We start from the raw sequence: 20185 nt of genomic DNA on the forward strand, positions 1-20185 counted from the left end.
ACAGCATTCTCAATCTGAGTCCATGGTTCAGTTTGGTCTTCCCCAAGGAAATAAAATGTTAGGTCACCTAGGCTTACACCATGGCCAAAGTCAGCAGATTGAATCAGGTTTCCTGCATGTTCTCCTTCATCCAGCAGCATAATCTCCTGAGATGTCAGTTTCTCAGACACCCTGCTTTAAGATCACCTGGCCCCTGGGTGGTTCCTGTGTAGTTCCTAGTATGATCATTGGAAAGGACCAAGAGTAGGGAAAAGCAAGAGAGTGGGGAGGTGTCCCCGTCAGGTGTGTTACCCAACAGTCCTTGTTGAATAAACAGAGCCCCAAAAAAGAACACATCTAGTGTGTTCCCTTTAGTTCTGAGGCACTCTTGTTCAGCATCCTCACCTGAATGCAGTTGATTACACCTCTCTCTGCCAGGAGGGGTGAGGTGCGGGGGCCTCAGGAGCCGAGGGAGCCATGATGAGTATCTATTTTCTCTCCCTCCTCCAGCACCACTGCCGCAAGTGTGGGAAGGCTGTCTGCGGCAAATGCAGCTCCAAGCGCTCCTCCATCCCCCTGATGGGCTTCGAGTTTGAAGTGAGGGTCTGTGACAGCTGCCACGAGGCCATCACAGATGAAGAGTAAGTTCCTGCAGCCTGAGGACCGCTTCAGGTTAAAGCGAGAGTCTAATCTGAGCCCTGCACTCAGCGCCGCAGCCATCACTCGGGTTGCTCTAGTTTCTGCTGGTTTAGAATATAGTCCATGGCGAGTAGTAAAAGCTCTCCTTTGCCACCGAGAGATGTGTGTTATCCTGTGAGACAGGAGAAGAGAAAATACACGCAAAGAATTCATCCCTGTGTTCTTTCTAATTTCTAGGTTATGTGCCTTTAAAATAGGTGCTCTCAGAACAAACCTCCTGTCTGCTCATTTACTTGAGAATTACCCAGGAGTATAAGGGCTCAGGATTCACTTTCTGTCCCAAGCTGGTATATTTACAGGAGTTGAGTGAGTCCATGGGTCCAGAAGGTTTCATTTTCCGGGAAGAGCCAAGTCACTTTACCCAATAGGCAGATATTCCCAGTTGCCCAGTTGCTCAGCTGGCTGCTCGTCAGACCTGCCCAGTAACCCAGGATATACGTTACCACCCCTCAGTGTGCTGTGGAGGTGTGGGGGCAAATCTATGTTATCTCTTTAGTGTTGGCTCATTGAAAGCTGCCCCCAGATGTAAACACAGTGCTCCGCAGCATTTCGCTGATTTTAGTGACTTACAGGAGGATCTGCGGGTTAGCTTGTCTTCCCAATCCTCCCAGCACCTTGTATTACAGTAAAATCATAAGTAGTCTTATTTATCCATATCAAATATAAAATAAGATGCCCTTGCATAAGTATGCATTTATGTTCATTCATTATTTTCCACTCATCATACATGATGAAATTAGTAAGAGGGTTTTCTCATTGAATTAGAGAGGACAAGAGACCTTAGGGATAGTCTACTTTAATTCTTCATTTTCTAGCTAAAGACACAGACTTTAAGAGTCTAAAGGGCTTACAGTTAAGCCTAAATCTTCTAAAAATTTAAAGTAACCATTTTAAGTTACTGAAGATCTATCCTGCCAGTTTAACTGTAGAAAAAAAAAGAAGAAAATTGTCCTGAGAGAGCCCACTGCAGTGAAGCGGGCCCCTTGAAGCATGATAAGAGCGCCGTCTCCTAGACTGCACCCTGCGCCTTTTCCCACCTCTGTTTCTTCTGCCTCTTCTCTGTGGAAGCACTCGCATTGCCTCTAGAGCACCCAGGCAGTTGACAAGCCTTCTGACTTAAAAAAAAACAGTGTATGTTAAAAATCCAAAAATAATGATGTTTGTTTGTTATTTTGTTTTGCTTGTTACAGCTTTAGAATACTATATAAAAACCAAGTCTGCAGTCATACCAGTGAAAAAGGAAAAATGAATGGAGGGGGATAGTTCTCCAATTAGAACGACACTTAGTAATATCACGGGACACTTAGTACTATCTTGGTCCTTTTTTTTTTTTTAATTAAATAGACTATTTTACTGGCAAGTCCTTCTGAGCTCAAACTTAGCAAAAGCACTATGGTTTTTAAAAGCTCGGGTGGAGATTATCGCAGACACCATCAGAGCAACATTCTCCAGAAGGACTTTTAGAAATTTTCATCTCTTTCCCATTTTAAAGACTACAAGAATTCTTGTAATTTTTTTTAATCATAACTGGTCACTAGGGAATAAAGTCAGATCTGAGGAACATTCCTATCAGTGAAGCAGTTTTAGCCATGAGGCCAAAATTTAGAGCCTAATGTCATCCTAGATCTCTCTCATTCATATGTCACCACCTTTTTTTCTCAGAAGCTTTCTTTGCTTCTTCCAGACGTGCACCCACAGCCACCTTCCATGACAGTAAACATAACATTGTGCATGTGCATTTCGATGCAACCAGAGGATGGTTACTGACTTCTGGAACTGACAAGGTTATTAAGGTAAGACGCCATCTTATTAAGAAGCTTTCCGTCTTTGGCCTCATATAAATATACAGGAACACCAAGAACATGGGAGGCACTGCTCTAAAGGTTATCGTTGGGTGGCCAGCCATGATGTGTCTGTAGTCCCAGGTGCTCAAGAGATTGGGAGGGAGGATTGCTTGAGTCCAGGAGTTGAAGGCTACAGTGAGCTTTGATCACATCACTGCACCCTAGCCTGCGCAACAAAGCAAGACCTCATCTCTTTAAAAAAAAGTTAACCGTTGAAGGTGAGTGTATTTGAGGACCTATTACAAACATGATACATGCACAGCCTCATCCCAGGCACTGGCTCTACACAAAGAAATAAGAGCTTCAGCCTGCAAGGAATAGTCTACTTGGGACAGACTAAAAAGACTGTAATAGGTTACATGTGTAGCAGTCAAAACAGTAATACAGATGAGAATTTATAGCGCACTGAGCTCTACCTCCCTGACCCATTCTTGGGGGTCACAGCAGGATGAGATAGCTAAAATAACCCACTTTGGAAGCTACCAGATCTCCATGATTTTGAGAGGAAGTTTAAAATAAACTCTGGGGCTGGGTGTGATGGCTCACGCCTATAATCCCAGCACTTTGGGAGATGAGACTGAGGATCGCTTGACCCCCGGAGTTCAAGACCAGCCTGGCCACCATAGTGAGACCCTGTCTTAACAAAAAATTTAAAAATTAGCCAGATGTGATGGTGCCTGCCTGTAGTCCCAGCTACTCGGGAGGCTGAGGTGCAAGAATTACTTGAGTCCAGTAAGTTGAGGCTGCGGTGAGCCTTGATTGTGCCACTGCAGTCCAGCCTGGATGACGGAGCAAGACCCTGTCTCAAAATAATTAATTAATTAATTAAAATAAGATAAACTCTGGCAGCCTCAGGTCCTTTATTTTTGAAAACGAGGTATCTTGTAAAATGGTTTGGAAGTTTAAATGGAAAGGACACAGCACGTGCTTAGCGTCCCGTTAATGGATTGAGTTATTTAATGGATTCAATCTATTTGGAGGGTGGGACAGATCTATATTGTCTCTTTCATGTTGGCTCATCGAAAGCTGTCTCAGATGTCAACACAGTGCTCTGCAGTGTTTCCCTTTTAGTGACTCACAGGAGGATCTGCAGGGCAGCTTGTCTTCCCAGTCCTCTCAGCCATTAATAGATTGAATCTGCCGTTATTCTTCATTAGCTACATCAAAATTTCAAGCTGTCATTGTCATGTTTTTGAGCTTTATTTGAACTTTTTTGATGAAAAAAAATTTATAGATTTAGAAATCATGTTAGTATAGTATGTGGTTGTTTGTTAAATGAAAAAAATTTCCTTGAAGAATTTAGTTCTAAGGACTGTTATCCTCAACACAATTTAATTTTAGTTCATTCTGTATCTTTTCCTATTTGCAGTTGTGGGATATGACCCCAGTCGTGTCTTGATGACTCTCCCAGGAATCAGAAAGATAGTATTTACTAAAGAAATGGTTGTTTTAATCCAAGTCATTACCAGAGTGGTAAAGCAGACATGTGAGAAGTAAGAAAGAAACTAAAGACCCTGGATGAATTTGCAGATGACCCATGCGCACAGTGGGGACCCGGCGAGTGAGAACTTGCAAGGGGACTCTTCTAACTTGTTCATACAATATAAAAGAAGCTATTTTTTTAACAAATGGTTTATACAGTCTGGCTGTGCTGCATTGTTTTGAGTATACCGAAAAATCTGTGTGGGGTGTTTAATTTTATACTTTCCACACCCCATTTTATGTGTTGCTTTGTGTGTCAGAGAAATAAGGGAAGTATCCACTCAGAGTATTTTGGTCATTATAGTTTCTGTATTTTCTTTACTTCAACATGTGTCACATGGCCAGCGGCTTTTTGTTCTCTCCCCTCTGCACCTACCTGCACCTCTCTGCCTTTCCTGAAGGGGATGTATTTACATTATTTATTCCCAGTGTTTCTGCTTTCATGTCCTCCTCAGTGGAGAGATTCGGAAACTCATCATGTGGATTCACCAACCAGCTGCTGGAATCGCCTGAAGAGCGATTTGTTTGTAATGTCTGCCTCATTCACATTCTTATTGAGTAGAAAAGACTGTGTTTCTGCCTCAGTTGCCTCTGTCTTTCCCGCATTTAAAAAAAAAAAAAAAAATGCTGTGAGAAAGCTGCTCCCAACCATGGTTATCACAGAAGTAGATTATTTTAACTCAGAGCTTCAACGATTAGTGCCTGATCATTTAGAATTCAGTTGGAGCCTCCCGAGCCTCATGTTTTAGCTTTTTTGACACAGCTCTCCCTCACTCATAACAATGAAAACAAACGACACACACACACAAAATCCTACATCAGTGGTCCTCAACCTTGTTGGTAGCAGGGACCGGTTTCAAAATGAAACTGTTCCACCTCAGATCAGCAGGCACTAGCCTCTCACAAGGAGCATGCAACCTAGATCCCTCGCATGCGCCGTTCACAATAGGGTTCGTGCTCCTATGAGAATCTAACGCCACCGCTGATCTGATGGGAGGCGGAGCCCAGGCAGTAGTGCTTGCTTGCCCGCTGCTCACTTCTGATGGGTGCCCCCCATTCCTCACAGGCCATGGATGGGTACCCACCTGCAGCCCGGGGTTGGGGAGCCCCACCATACATGCTCTGAAAATAAGTGTCTTTAAATCGTGTGTTTCTGTGTGACATCATCTCTGAACTTGAACATGTTCATTACAGCAGGATTGTAATCCTGCTGTATTCCTCACCCTCTGTATTCTATCCCTTTAAAAACTAGATATTTAAACATTTTATCTTAATGTGTTTCATCAGAACACTTTGCACACTTTCTTACTAAAACGGTATGTGGTTGATCCGAGACAGAATGGTACCTACAGTGCAGGCTGTGTTCCTATGGGAATGGAAAAGAGGACTTTAGAAAGCGAACCTGAAGAACTCTTATTTCTAAGGGAATCCAATCAAGCTTGAGAAAATGAAATATTCTTGTGTGTAGTGACTCAACTCAGGATACCGAAGTCCCTTTTAAACATCTTATTTTCCCCTGTAAAAATAGAATAAAAATTAATGGCAAGCCTGCGCCAGGTGCCTACCCCTCCTAAGCACTTTACACGCACAGTTCATTCAACCTCACATGTCGGGAGCATCAGGGAGCTCGCCAGTCTCTTGAGGATCACAGGCCAATTGCTTGTCCTTCCCGACCCAAGCCCCACCCCACAGTGTCTTGCTGTCTTCTGATTCTACAGGTTTTTTTGGTGGTGATACATAACGGGAGTGAAATCGAAATCCTCCCTATTATTTTCCCTCTTTTCCTGGAGAGCCGTTTTTTGCCCTCACAATCATTCATTACTTCTCTAACTAGGGGGAAGTACTACAAGCCATCCTCGGGCACTGCCCCATGTGTGCTTCCCGGGGGTGGGGCCTTGCTAGAGGTGATTCTGCTGCCCTAGCATTGGGAAGCAGGACCAGTGCATGTGTCCCATGCAGCCATGGTACATGGAAGCTGTCACCTGAGCCATCGGCCCAGCGCAGCCCATGTGACCGGAGCTCTGAAGAGGCACACGCATGCCCTGCACAGGGTATTAGCACTTGTCGCTTCACTGTCCTGCTCCACACTACCCTTGCTTGCATCAGTCAAAACTGTTATAACTACTTGGAGTCTTTTCTGCATGATTGCTCTGTGAGAGAGCTTTAACAAGGGAATTAAATTTAAAATACTCAAATATCTATTTTGTAGTTTATTACTAGAACCTGCAGCCACTTACTAAGTTGTATGTATAGAGGACTGTGTGTTGGAAATGAGTAATAGACATGAGTCACTCCATTTTCCCTTCCTAAACTTTGGCCTGCCTACAGAGAGAGGAAAACAGTATTAGGGCAGCAAAGGCCCAGGCGCCCAGCAAGCTGTGTGGGTTCTGAGATAGGTCTAGATGGCTTCAGACCTTATTCGGGAAGCAGAGTATCCCCGTCAGATCACATATGTCCTCTACAGTCGCTCTGGCCTGTGGCCTTGCATGCCACTCTACTGTCTTCCTCCCAGCCCACAGAGCCACTAGAGGCTGAAGCCACTTCACATCTCACTGGTGTTGAAAATCATGATCAGAAAACCACAGATATGTCAAGGTATCTATTGCTCTTCCCTTTTCTCTCATCTGTATGGGTGCTTGAATTTGATGAAATGTGTTTAGCAAACCAACTGTGTGTTTGTAATACTGTGAATTCTTGAGTTTTGCATTAAGTGTCTCCCCCATTTTTGTAATTTGTAGAGAAATATGTGCTGGTGTTGGGTGTCTTCCAAGCATTTTAGGGAAATGGAGGCTCCATTCCTTAGGAGTGAAAGCTGGCGCCACTACTTGGCTTTTGTTCTGTCTAGGTGAACTCTCATAATTCTTGTTTTACCCTGTTGGATTTGCACTTTACATATATTTTTGCTCTGTTGCTTAAACATATAGCAGCTCTTGCAAATAATGCCTAACTTGCCTGCGTTGAGAAAGTGGCAGATCTACACATATCATATGCAGAGTTCTCTAGCTGGTGGGACAAAACCAACCACATGCTCTTAGTTCCTCCAAACGAATGACATTACTTGACATTACTGCCTGAGTGTGTCTTCACAATAGCAAAATGGTTTGAGATTAAACATTTGGAATCTTATGTCATTTTGTATGAGGTCAATCCACCATAATGTGTTTCTCATTTGATTGTTTTAATTATTCCAGAAATCATAAAGTCACAAAACTGGAAGGCATCTTCAGAGATCTAGAGTGTTCCAAGCAGAAAACACATTAGTTATACGGGGCAGTTAGATATGACTGAGACGTAAACAAGAGAAAAGAATGTTTAAGGAGTAGCTGTTCTTGAACATTACTTAGTAATGGCATGAGTGGGAGGAGAGACTTTCAGCGCCTTGAGACAGGGCGCTGTCTGGAACCAGCTTTGTTCCTCTTATCAGAAGCATATATGACACTTTTTTTGGCTACAGCCCTGTGGTGGGGGAGGTAATTATTGCCTTCATCCACATAAATTCCTTCCTATACATTCCCCTCAAACCACCCCAGAGGCAAAACTGAAATGGAAATCCAGGGGCACTTAAAATTCACCCTACCCCATTTGGCTGTGATTCCCAGGCTTACAGCACTGCCCTTATGGAATATCACATTTTCATTTTCTGAGATTCATTTTATAAAATATAGGCCAGGTGCCATGGCTCACATCTATAATCTGAACACTTTGGGAGGACGAGGCGGGAGGATCGCTGAGCCCAAGAGTTCAAGACCAGCCTGGGCAACACAGCAAGACCTGTCGCTACCAAAAATGTAAAACTTAGTTGGGTCTGGTGGCACACACCTGTATTCCCAGCTACTCAGGAAGCTGAAGCAGGAAGATCACTTGAGCCCAGGAATTCAAGGATGCAGTGAGCTATGATTGCACTACTGCAGTCTAGCCTGGGCAGCAGAGCAAGGCCCTGAATAAAGTATAATTTATTTTTGACTGATACTAATCACTTCTTAAGGCCCAAATTTTTGTTTTTAAGCAAAAGGATAGCTCTAAGCGTGGGTCACAGTTACTGGACACAAATATTCACTAAATGAGATTCCTCTGGTTATGGCTATTCATAGAATTTTAATTCTAGGTAAGTGTTCTTGTTCACTAAGATACTTCGAAGTGAAAGAAAGCATTTTACCAATACATTCTTATTTTTTCTCCTTTAAAATACTACTGAATTTTTCCTGGTATGAAGACAGATATTTATTAACTGGATTGGAAAACACAGAAGTTAAGTTCCTGTTGAACACTGAGTTCTCTAGATGATCCCTGAGATTTGAATGTTCATGTCAACGTGTTGAGCGCTCACCAGCCACCAGGCTTTAGGCACTGGCGGTGCAAGCTGTCTGCAGCCCATTCTCAGGCTGGGCAGAGGTCACACAGTGAGTAAATGGGTCTTTTCAGTGCAATGTGGTCATAATAGAGGCATGCCAGGGTGCCACTAACCCAGCAGGTGTGGCAGGAGGGGCTTCACAGAGGAAAGGACTTTGAGCTCAGTGTTAAAGGATGAGGAGTGAGTCATAAGGGGGAAAAATGGAAATGACTTTCCAGGCTTCAGAAACAGCATAAACAAAGGCCTGAGAGCTGGAGTCAGTGTGGTGTGTCCAGGGATCACAAGTGGGCTGGAGCTGCCGGAGAACAGCCAAGTAACTCAGCTGCATCCCGGAACCGAGCTTGTTGCTATCAGATGCTGTTGCTCCCTGGCCTCAGAGGAAAGCAGCACACGGCTCACTGCGAGGGGTTTCCCCAGAGGCTCCTCCTGCAGCCAACGCTACTATTAGTTTATATTATAATAGTATCAGTTTCTTTTTCTTTGGAAATCCCTAGAACTGTTATCTGGAAGTGACCCAGGGTAACTAATTCTGGATCTTTGGGTGCACAGCCTCTCACTGGAGTCTGGGAGGAGGAGGTGGAGCCTATGAGTGCACGGCCTGCTACCAGGAAGGACTCACAGACTAACACCAAAGGTGTGCTGGGCTCAGCTGCTCCACTTTGGAAAAGGAAAGCCCTGGACCTGTGGCAAGAGGGGATTGTTCTAGTCCAGTGTGGCATTGCACAGATAGGCGGGGCCAAGTGTTTGGGTGCAGACGCAGGCAGCTGCTGCCCTCCACTTTCTGCTCTTGCAAGTCGCAGATGATTCCAGTACAATGTGGGGGATCCTCCTTACAGGGGCACTTGCAAGGGGAAGGCAGAGTTTTGTCAATTCAGCTACAGGTCTGTCTGGGAGACCTGGCCCTGTGGAGGCAGGAACACCATGCAGGGGGATGGCAGCGCCTGTCTTTGCTATCACATCATTTGCCTTTTCCTTGTAGGACCCAAAGATCTATGTCCAAAACTGAGTCCAGAAACATCTGTGTTCCTGTTAAAACTTCAGCTCAGCTTCTTAACCAGGAATCACATGTCAGCCCTCCAGGGTTGTGGTTTGGATTTTTGCCTTTAAACATTATCTCCTTTCCACCAAGAAGCCTACTTAGCTTTAGCACATGAAAGCAGTGTCTATACATTAGACCAGTCCCAAATTGGAATGGGATATCTTCCTTGCACGTCCCATACCAGGGAATTTTTTTAAGAGCGTAGAGCCTTTGCCAGAGATGTTGAAAGGGAGATTAAAGGCTTGAGTGAGGGATGAATTTGATCATCATTCTTAAGGTCCCTTCCAATCCTGTGATTCTACGATTCCACGAGTCTCGTTTATTATTGGGCGTGCCTAATCCATCACCAGTGAGCTGCCCACATGTTGCTGGCTTCCCTTGGATACAGGAGGGTCTATCACCACATGCCTTTGTTGTCTTCCATCATATCAAGTGAGTTACTTTCTGGACTTTTTCCATCTACAGCCTACTAGGTTTGGTTTTGGGAAAAGATGGTAAAGTTTCTTTTCATGAGGTTGTAGGGGAAAATTGTTTTTTAAGATGGTAAGTGTGAAAATTAATTATGGTACCACCTCACTAAAAACAGATACCTCAAAATGTTTACCTTTACCAGTCAGGAAGAGTATCTGACTTTCTTGGAAGTGTCAGGAATTACAGGTTGGCTGAAAAGTTAGATTGAGAATCTGACCTTGATACTTACGATTCTTTTTTCCCTTGGTTCTCGGGGATGCATGAAAAGGTGAGCTGTCACTCACACAAAAGGGGAAAATGCTTTGAAAAATATGTTTCACATATACACTCTCTTTTATCATTTTAGTGGATGGCAGCCTTACATCAGCAGTATATGCCAGTATGACATATGGACCAAAACACTAGTGTCACTTGAAACCATTGTACTCTTATGGATTTGTGTCTTATACCATTTGCCTTGCTTTTTACATGACTTTGTTTTTCAAGGTACTGTCATTTTGCAAAATACATGAAATGTACAAAAACTGTTACTAACTGGACAACAGGGAAGGTGCTGGCCCCACATTAGTGCCTGCCTACCACTCTACTTCTAACCAGGGACACGGATCTTCCATTCTCTACATCCACCAGGCTGCAGCCCACATCTGGACCTGGCTGCAGTGGGCATGTTGCCGTATGGCTATCTTTTTCTTTCTTTTTCTGAAGTGAGATTATTCGGGGGGGTCAGGCTGAGAATGTAATAAGCCCGACGTTGGAACAGATTTCTCCCGTGTGGTCTAGCTGGACCCCTCCAGCATTTACCACGCTCCCTGCCGGTCCTGACACTGACTTCCTGAATGGGATTAGGTGGCAATGAGCAAGAATTTCCTAGGATGTTGAAATGTCTGTATCCAGGCCTCCATTCAAATGCTGCTGAATATTGTGAATGTTTTTTACTCTGCTCACTTTCCCACTGTGCTTCCCTCTAACCAAAATATACGTGTATACATTACCAATGTACAACTCTCAATGCAGAGTTGCCTCCATGGTTTAAAATAAATCTCTGTGAAAACCTTTCTGCAGCTGTGGTCCCATCACTGTTACATGTGGCCACACACACGCACCCCGACAGCCTTGCTGTGCTGTTTAGCCCTGTGGGTTCTGTCCAGTTGGTGGGAGAGGGAGGTTCCAGACCACTCCACCTGCTCTCTAGACGCCAGGGAGAGCTGCTGTTTGGAGGTGACGATGAGCCCCGTTCACCACAGTCTAAGTACAGCACACGGGCTCAGGCCATGGAGCTCTTTTTCTTTATCATGTAAGTCGGCTTTTTCCTGTGTTTAGTAAACTTTCCAAATGAGGAGAAATGACTTCGGGGCAAACACTGCCAGGGAAAGCCTCTTTTAAAACTTGTAAGGTTCATTTTATGGAGAAGAAAAATCGGTGCAAAGGCACCGAGTGACCTGCATGCTATGGAATCAGGGTTGAAAGAGTGGCTGGGCTGTCCCGTCCCGGTGTTCGCCCAGCACAGCCTCGCCCACACCCAGCATTGCTGAGGCCCCTCATCCTCCTGCAGAAAAGGAGGCATGAGTCAAATGGAGCTGGTGCTTGCTTGATGGTGCCTCCTTTTGTCAGAAAGATGCTGATGTTTCAGGCTGGCACACCCAGAAAAATCCCTTCCTTGTGGCCCTTGGCTGATGAGCCCTGGATCAGTGTCTCAAGGACCACTGAGAAGCTGCAGCCGTCTGGGTTCTCCTCTGCTGTGGGGCCTGAGTTATGTTGATTCCACCATGGACACGAAGAATGTATGTAGATGTATTCTAAATCTGCTCATTGGTTTTATTGCAACTTTTCCTGGAGTCACTAAGAGGTAAAATGGTGTAAATTAGAGGTTTCATCAAAGTGTAGTACCAGAATGCCACATGCATTACTGAAGCCACTCCTAGTCTTAAGCAAATGCAAACTAGGCCTCATTCAATTGTGTATGTAAATATGCAGCATCCGTTGGTTACATTTGTGCTCCTGGGACCATGCACAGCAAAGGCAGTGTCCAGCCCTCTCCTGGGGTGGGGGGTGGGGGGGCCCAGCACCAGCCTCTGACACTGGAGGAGCTGAGAAAGGGAGGGGAAGTGGAGTCCACAGCGGGGCATTCCTGCTGCCTCCAACCCTGGGTCCCCTCAGACTGGCAATGGTGGTTCATCTCGAACTTCGAATTCTTTAGAAAACCACATTCTGGAATAAATGAGAGACTTAAGAACCTGCTGCAGGAGTCACGGCCAGCCTGATCACAGCCCCGGTAGTATTTATTTTGAAATAAAAGTTCCCAGCCCTTGTAGGCCCCTCACTGTAAGGCACAACGTCTTTGAGGGGAAGTTGAAGTGAGGTCTTGTTCACTGGCCCCTAGACCACACCTGGTATTTTCTAAGGCAATTCTGGTACCACACTGTGCCTCAGTTGGTCTATTTAAATGTCTGAGCCAGCTGCTCTAGGATTTCAATGAGTGTCTCCTCTTCGGCTGGTGAGGAGGACGTTCTAGTGAGAGGCAAGTGTGTGGAAACTGGCTTCCAATCTAAAAGTGAGAAGGAACAGCAGAGAGGTGTGAGCTGCCGCAGCATGGCTGGGTCCATGTCCCTGTGCTGCTCAGGCCTTGAACTGATGCCTGCTGGCGTGGCGGCGCCCCACGGGTGTTAGACCCCATCCCTGCCTTCAAAGGTCCCCCACGGATTAGGCAGCATGGATTGATATGTAAAGTGCAGTTCAGTAACTGGGAGGCTGCAGCCAGGGCTGGACGGGAGACCATATTTGGGTGATCAGCGGGAAGGGGCACGGCTATCCTCCTGGATATCCCAGGGGTCACCAGCGCTTCAGAATTCCTCAAGCAAGGGTGGTTCTCATCAAGAACAGAGGAAAGAGAAGCAGAGCAAAGAGCCTGGCTTCTACCCAAGGTAAAGTGCTGTCTTCGGATGGCATCCACTCACATGCCTGCCCCCTTAGGCGCCCATTGGGAAGAGACGTGAACAGAGCACTGCTTCCAAAAATAGAAAAACCGAGTCCGGGGGGGCGGAGCAAGATGGCCGAATAGGAACAGCTCCAGTCTCCAACTCCCAGCGCGAGCGACACAGAAGACCGGTGATTTCTGCATTTTCAACTGAGGTACTGGGTTCATCTCACTGGGGAGTGCCGGACGATCGGTGCTGGTCAGCTGCTGCAGCCCGACCAGCGAGAGCTGAAGCAGGGCGAGGCATTGCCTCACCTGGGAAGCGCAAGGGGGAAGGGAATCCCTTTTCCTAGCCAGGGGAACTGAGACACACAACACCTGGAAAATCAGGTAACTCCCACCCCAATACTGCGCTTTAAGCAAACAGGCACACCAGGAGATCATATCCCACACCTGGCCGGGAGGGTCCCACACCCAAGGAGCCTCCCTCATTGCTAGCACAGCAGTCTGTGATCTACCGGCAAGGCAGCAGCGAGGCTGGGGGAGGGGCGTCCGCCATTGCTGAGGCTTAAGTAGGTAAACAAAGCTGCTGGGAAGCTCGAACTGGGTAGAGCTCACAGCAGCTCAAGGAAACCTGCCTGTCTCTGTAGACTCCACCTCTGGGGACAGGGCACAGTAAAAAATAACAAACGCAGCAGAAACTTCTGCAGACGCAAACGACTCTGTCTGACAGCTTTGAAGAGAGCAGTGGATCTCCCAACACGGAGGTTGAGATCTGAGAAGGGATAGACTCCCTGCTCAAGTGGGTCCCTGACCCCTGAGTAGCCTAACTGGGAGACATCCCCCACTAGGGGCAGTCTGATACCCCACACCTCACAGGGTGGAGTACACCCCTGAGAGGAAGCTTCCAAAGCAAGAATCAGACAGGTACCCTCGCTGTTCAGCAATATTCTATCTTCTGCAGCCTCTGCTGCTGATACCCAGGCAAACAGAGTCTGGAGTGGACCTCAAGCAATCTCCAACAGACCTACAGCTGAGGGTCCTGACTGTTAGAAGGAAAACTATCAAACAGGAAGGACACCTACACCAAAGCCCCATCAGTACATCACCATCATCAAAGACCAGAGGCAGATAAAACCACAAAGATGGGGAAAAAGCAGGGCAGAAAAGCTGGAAATTCAAAAAATAAGAGCGCATCTCCCCCAGCAAAGGAGCGCAGCTCATCGCCAGCAACGGATCAAAGCTGGACGGAGAATGACTTTGACAAGATGAGAGAAGAAGGCTTCAGTCCATCAAATTTCTCAGAGCTAAAGGAGGAATTACGTACCCAGCGCAAAGAAACTAAAAATCTTGAAAAAAAAGTGGAAGAATTGATGGCTAGAGTAATTAATGCAGAGAAGGTCATAAACGAAATGAAAGAGATGAAAACCATGACACGAGAAATACGTGACAAATGCACAAGCTTCAGTAACCGACTCGATCAACTGGAAGAAAGAGTATCAGCGATTGAGGATCAAATGAATGAAATGAAGCGAGAAGAGAAACCAAAAGAAAAAAGAAGAAAAAGAAATGAACAAAGCCTGCAAGAAGTATGGGATTATGTAAAAAGACCAAATCTACGTCTGATTGGGGTGCCTGAAACTGAGGGGGAAAATGGAACCAAGTTGGAAAACACTCTTCAGGATATCATCCAGGAGAACTTCCCCAACCTAGTAGGGCAGGCCAACATTCAAATCCAGGAAGTACAGAGAACGCCACAAAGACACTCCTCGAGAAGAGCAACTCCAAGACACATAATTGCCAGATTCACCAAAGTTGAAATGAAGGAAAAAATCTTAAGGGCAGCCAGAGAGAAAGGTCGGGTTACCCACAAAGGGAAGCCCATCAGACTAACAGCAGATCTCTCGGCAGAAACTCTACAAGCCAGAAGAGAGTGGGGGCCAATATTCAACATTCTTAAAGAAAAGAATTTTAAACCCAGAATTTCATATCCAGCCAATCTAAGTTTCATAAGTGAAGGAGAAATAAAATCCTTTACAGATAAGCAAATGCTTAGAGATTTTGTCACCACTAGGCCTGCCTTACAAGAGACCCTGAAGGAAGCACTAAACATGGAAAGGAACAACCGGTACCAGCCATTGCAAAAACATGCCAAAATGTAAAGACCATCGAGGCTAGGAAGAAACTGCATTAACTAACGAGCAAAACAACCAGTTAATATCATAATGGCAGGATCAAGTTCACACATAACAATCTTAACCTTAAATGTAAATGGACTAAATGCTCCAATTAAAAGACACAGACTGGCAAACTGGATAAAGAGTCAAGACCCATCAGTCTGCTATATTCAGGAGACCCATCTCACACGCAGAGACATACATAGGCTCAAAATAAAGGGATGGAGGAAGATTTACCAAGCAAATGGAGAACAAAAAAAAGCGGGGGTTGCAATACTAGTCTCTGATAAAACAGACTTTAAACCATCAAAGATCAAAAGAGACAAAGAAGGGCATTACATAATGGTAAAGGGATCAATTCAACAGGAAGAGCTAACTATCCTAAATATATATGCACCCAATACAGGAGCACCCAGATTCATCAAGCAAGTCCTTAGAGACTTACGAAGAGACTTAGACTCCCATACAATAATAATGGGAGACTTCAACACTCCACTGTCAACATTAGACAGATCAACGAGACAGAAAGTTAACAAGGATATCCAGGAATTGAACTCATCTCTGCAGCAAGCAGACCTAATAGACATCTATAGAACTCTCCACCCCAAATCAACAGAATATACATTCTTCTCAGCACCACATCGTACTTACTCCAAAATTGACCACGTAATTGGAAGTAAAGCACTCCTCAGCAAATGTACAAGAACAGAAATTATAACAAACTGTCTCTCAGACCACAGTGCAATCAAACTAGAACTCAGGACTAAGAAACTCAATCAAAACCACTCAACTACATGGAAACTGAACAACCTGCTCCTGAATGACTACTGGGTATATAACGAAATGAAGGCAGAAATAAAGATGTTCTTTGAAACCAATGAGAACAAAGATACAACATGCCAGAATCTCTGGGACACATTTAAAGCAGTGTGTAGAGGGAAATTTATAGCACTAAATGCCCACAAGAGAAAGCAGGAAAGATCTAAAATTGACACTCTAACATCGCAATTAAAAGAACTAGAGAAGCAAGAGCAAACACATTCGGAAGCTAGCAGAAGGCAAGAAATAACTAAGATCAGAGCAGAACTGAAGGAGATAGAGACACAAAAAACCCTCCAAAAAATCAATGAATCCAGGAGTTGGTTTTTTGAAAAGATCAACAAAATTGACAGATCACTAGCAAGACTAATAAAGAAGAAAAGAGAGAAGAATCAAATCGACGCAATTAAAAATGATAAAGGGCATATCACCACCGACCCCACAGAAATATAAACTACCATCAGAGAATACTATAAACACCTCTACGCAAATAAACTGGAAAATCTAGAAGAAATAGATAATTTCCTGGACACTTACACTCTTCCAAGAGTAAACCAGGAATAAGTTGAATCCCTGAATAGACCAATAGCAGGCTCTGAAATTGAGGCAATAATTAATAGCCTACCAACCAAAAAAAGTCCAGGACCAGGTGGATTCACAGCTGAATTCTACCAGAGGTACAAGGAGGAGTTGGTACCATTCCTTCTGAAACTATTCCAATCAATAGAAAAAGAGGGAATCCTCCCTAACTCATTTTATGAGGCCAACATCATCCTGATACCAAAGCCTGGCAGAGACACAACAAAAAAAGAGAATTTTAGACCAATATCCCTGATGAACATCGATGCAAAAATCCTCAATAAAATACTGGCAAACCAGATTCAGCAACACATCAAAAAGCTTATCCACCATGATCAAGTGGGCTTCATCCCTGGGATGCAAGGCTGGTTCAACATTCGCAAATCAATAAACATAATCCAGCATATAAACAGAAGCAAAGACAAGAACCACATGATTATCTCAATAGATGCAGAAAAGGCTTTTGACAAAATTCAACAGCCCTTCATGCTAAAAACGCTCAATAAATTCGGTATTGATGGAACGTACCTCAAAATAATAAGAGCTATTTATGACAAACCCACAGCCAATATCATACTGAATGGGCAAAAACTGGAAAAATTCCCTTTGAAAACTGGCACAAGACAGGGATGCCCTCTCTCACCACTCCTATTCAACATAGTGTTGGAAGTTCTGGCTAGGGCAATTAGGCAAGAGAAAGAAATCAAGGGTATTCAGTTAGAAAAAGAAGAAATCAAATTGTCCCTCTTTGCAGATGACATGATTGTATATTTAGAAAACCCCATTGTCTCAGCCCAAAATCTCCTTAAGCTGATAAGCAACTTCAGCAAAGTCTCAGGATACAAAATTAATGTGCAAAAATCACAAGCATTCTTATACACCAGTAACAGACAAACAGAGAGCCAAATCAGGAATGAACTTCCATTCACAATTGCTTCAAAGAGAATAAAATACCTAGGAATCCAACTTACAAGGAATGTAAAGGACCTCTTCAAGGAGAACTACAAACCACTGCTCAGCGAAATAAAAGAGGACACAAACAAATGGAAGAACATACCATGCTCTTGGATAGGAAGAATTAATATCGTGAAAATGGCCATACTGCCCAAGGTTATTTATAGATTCAATGCCATCCCCATCAAGCTACCAATGAGTTTCTTCACAGAATTGGAAAAAACTGCTTTAAAGTTCATATGGAACCAAAAAAGAGCCCGCATCTCCAAGACAATCCTAAGTCAAAAGAACAAAGCTGGAGGCATCACGCTACCTGACTTCAAACTATACTACAAGGCTACAGTAACCAAAACAGCATGGTACTGGTACCAAAACAGAGATATAGACCAATGGAACAGAACAGAGTCCTCAGAAATAATACCACACATCTACAGCCATCTGATCTTTGACAAACCTGATAGAAACAAGAAATGGGGAAAGGATTCCCTATTTAATAAATGGTGCTGGGAAAATTGGCTAGCCATAAGTAGAAAGCTGAAACTGGATCCTTTCCTTACTCCTTATACGAAAATTAATTCAAGATGGATTAGAGACTTAAATGTTAGACCTAATACCATAAAAATCCTAGAGGAAAACCTAGGTAGTACCATTCAGGACATAGGCATGGGCAAAGACTTCATGTCTAAAACACCAAAACAACAGCAGCAAAAGCCAAAATTGACAAATGGGATCTAATTAAACTAAAGAGCTTCTGCACAGCAAAAGAAACTACCATCAGAGTGAACAGGCAACCTACAGAATGGGAGAAAATTTTTGCAATCTACTCATCTGACAAAGGGCTAATATCCAGAACCTACAAAGAACTGAAACAAATTTACAAGAAAAAAACAAACAACCCCATCAAAAAGTGGGCAAAGGATATGAACAGACATTTCTCAAAAGAAGACATTCATACAGCCAACAGACACATGAAAAAATGCTCATCATCACTGGCCATCAGAGAAATGCAAATCAAAACCACAATGAGATACCATCTCACACCAGTTAGAATGGCGATCATTAAAAAGTCAGGAAACAACAGGTGCTGGAGAGGATGTGGAGAAATAGGAACACTTTTACACTGTTGGTGGGATTGTAAACTAGTTCAACCATTATGGAAAACAGTATGGCGATTCCTCAAGGATCTAGAACTAGATGTACCATATGACCCAGCCATCCCATTACTGGGTATATACCCAAAGGATTATAAATCATGCTGCTATAAAGACACATGCACACGTATGTTTATTGCGGCACTATTCACAATAGCAAAGACTTGGAATCAACCCAAATGTCCATCAGTGACAGATTGGATTAAGAAAATGTGGCACATATACACCATGGAATACTATGCAGCCATTAAAAAAAGGATGAGTTTGTGTCCTTTGTAGGGACATGGATGCAGCTGGAAACCATCATTCTTAGCAAACTATCACAAGAACAGAAAACCAAACACCGCATGTTCTCACTCATAGGTGGGAACTGAACAATGAGATCACTTGGACTCAGGAAGGGGAACATCACACACCGGGGCCTATCATGGGGAGGGGGGAGTGGGGAGGGATTGCATTGGGAGTTATACCTGATGTAAATGACGAGTTGATGGGTGCAGCACACCAACATGGCACAAGTATACATATGTAACAAACTTGCACATTATGCACATGTACCCTACAACTTAAAGTATAATAATAATAAATAAATTTAAAAAAAAAAGAAAAAGAAAAACCGAGTCCGTCACTCCCTGTGCAGTGCAGAGAAGCAGAGTCCGTTACTCCCTTTGCACTGCCGCTTTGAATAGCGCCCCTCCCTGGCCTCAGGAAACCGCAGAGAAAATCTCCCATTCCCAAGGTAGGAACTGCCTCTCCCCTGTTCCCATGGGACCTTGATGACAGGGTTATCACAAGTCTTCAAAGAAGCTACCAATCCGGGGTGAAGCACTTCCCAAAACTAACCTCAGCAGGCAAAGCAATCATCTCGCCAAAGAAGCCCAGGCACCGCCCAGGGGACAGTCCCATCCCAGGTTTCACGGAAGGGAAGGTGCACCTCGATAGCCCAGCTGCTGCCCCCAGCCCTGTGTCAGCTGCCTTCACAGCCAGGGAGGAAGTCACCTTGAAAGAAGCGGCTGCTGGGCTGCGCGGCTGCGGCAGAGGAGAGGGCCAGCCACAGCACCGCGTCGGCGCCCTGGGCCTCGGAGCGCAGGCGGTCCCTGAACCTGGCGTGGAATCCCAGCATGCATCGCGTGCCTCACACCTGGGAGAAGGAAGGGGCAGGCAGATTAGGACAACATTCTCCAGCAAATGTGGTTGACTTCCCTTAATAAAAAAAAAAAAAAAGTGTAAAAATGAAATGGAATCATAAACTGCTGTATTTGATAATAGCACTCACCCAAGCCACTCGGAACCAATTCCAAAGAACCTCGTTACAAAGCCCCCAAGGTGTCATCTGATGGAAAGTGCTGCTCACCGGAGCCTGATTGAGTCCCCATGTCCCCGGGGCACCAGCACCCAGCCCAGCCCCGAGAGCACAGTCGCCCGCAGAGCCCCCCTTTCCATCCTGAGAGGATTCTAATGAGCTGCGAGGCTCACCGTGAGGCTGGGCCGAGCAAACCACTCAGCCTCCTGGGTTCAGGAGCCCTCTCAAATCATCCTAGGCTCGAGGATCCTGACTGTTGGTTCCTTGGACTGTTTTAGTATTTTCCTCTTTCTAGGGAGGAGTAGATAAGAGGAAAGAATTGTTCACTTCCTCTGCCAAGCCCCTCGAGGTGTCCCACCCTCTGCATCCCAGGGCTACAGGGAGGTGTTTGCCTGGAGTAGCCTCCGTGGCCTGTGCCGCTGG

General features: G+C 44.8%; 2 protein-coding genes across 4 annotated transcripts in view; one reads left to right on the top strand and one right to left on the bottom strand.

Annotated features, from left to right (window-relative positions):
- Positions 1 to 10920, top strand: part of WDFY2 (WD repeat and FYVE domain containing 2) — a 176997-nt gene extending 166077 nt beyond the window's left edge. For all 3 annotated transcript variants that reach the window (XM_077973835.1, XM_028837568.2, XM_077973834.1), the window contains 3 exons: positions 490 to 620; positions 2363 to 2471; positions 3892 to 10920. In XM_077973835.1, the coding sequence (XP_077829961.1) occupies positions 490 to 620; positions 2363 to 2471; positions 3892 to 3921 (270 nt within the window). In that variant the 3' untranslated portion in view covers positions 3922 to 10920. The remainder of the gene's footprint in view (positions 1 to 489; positions 621 to 2362; positions 2472 to 3891) is intronic.
- Positions 10921 to 12177: 1257 nt separating this feature from the next.
- The window catches only part of DHRS12 (dehydrogenase/reductase 12), a 40747-nt gene continuing 32739 nt past the window's right edge, over positions 12178 to 20185 (bottom strand). The window contains 2 exon segments of the mRNA XM_002808146.4: positions 12178 to 12410; positions 19459 to 19593. Coding sequence (XP_002808192.3) covers positions 12301 to 12410; positions 19459 to 19593 — 245 coding nt within the window. The 3' untranslated portion in view covers positions 12178 to 12300.

The sequence above is a fragment of the Macaca mulatta genome, chromosome 17 (assembly GCF_049350105.2).
Source record: "Macaca mulatta isolate MMU2019108-1 chromosome 17, T2T-MMU8v2.0, whole genome shotgun sequence".
Taxonomy (NCBI): domain Eukaryota; kingdom Metazoa; phylum Chordata; class Mammalia; order Primates; family Cercopithecidae; genus Macaca; species Macaca mulatta.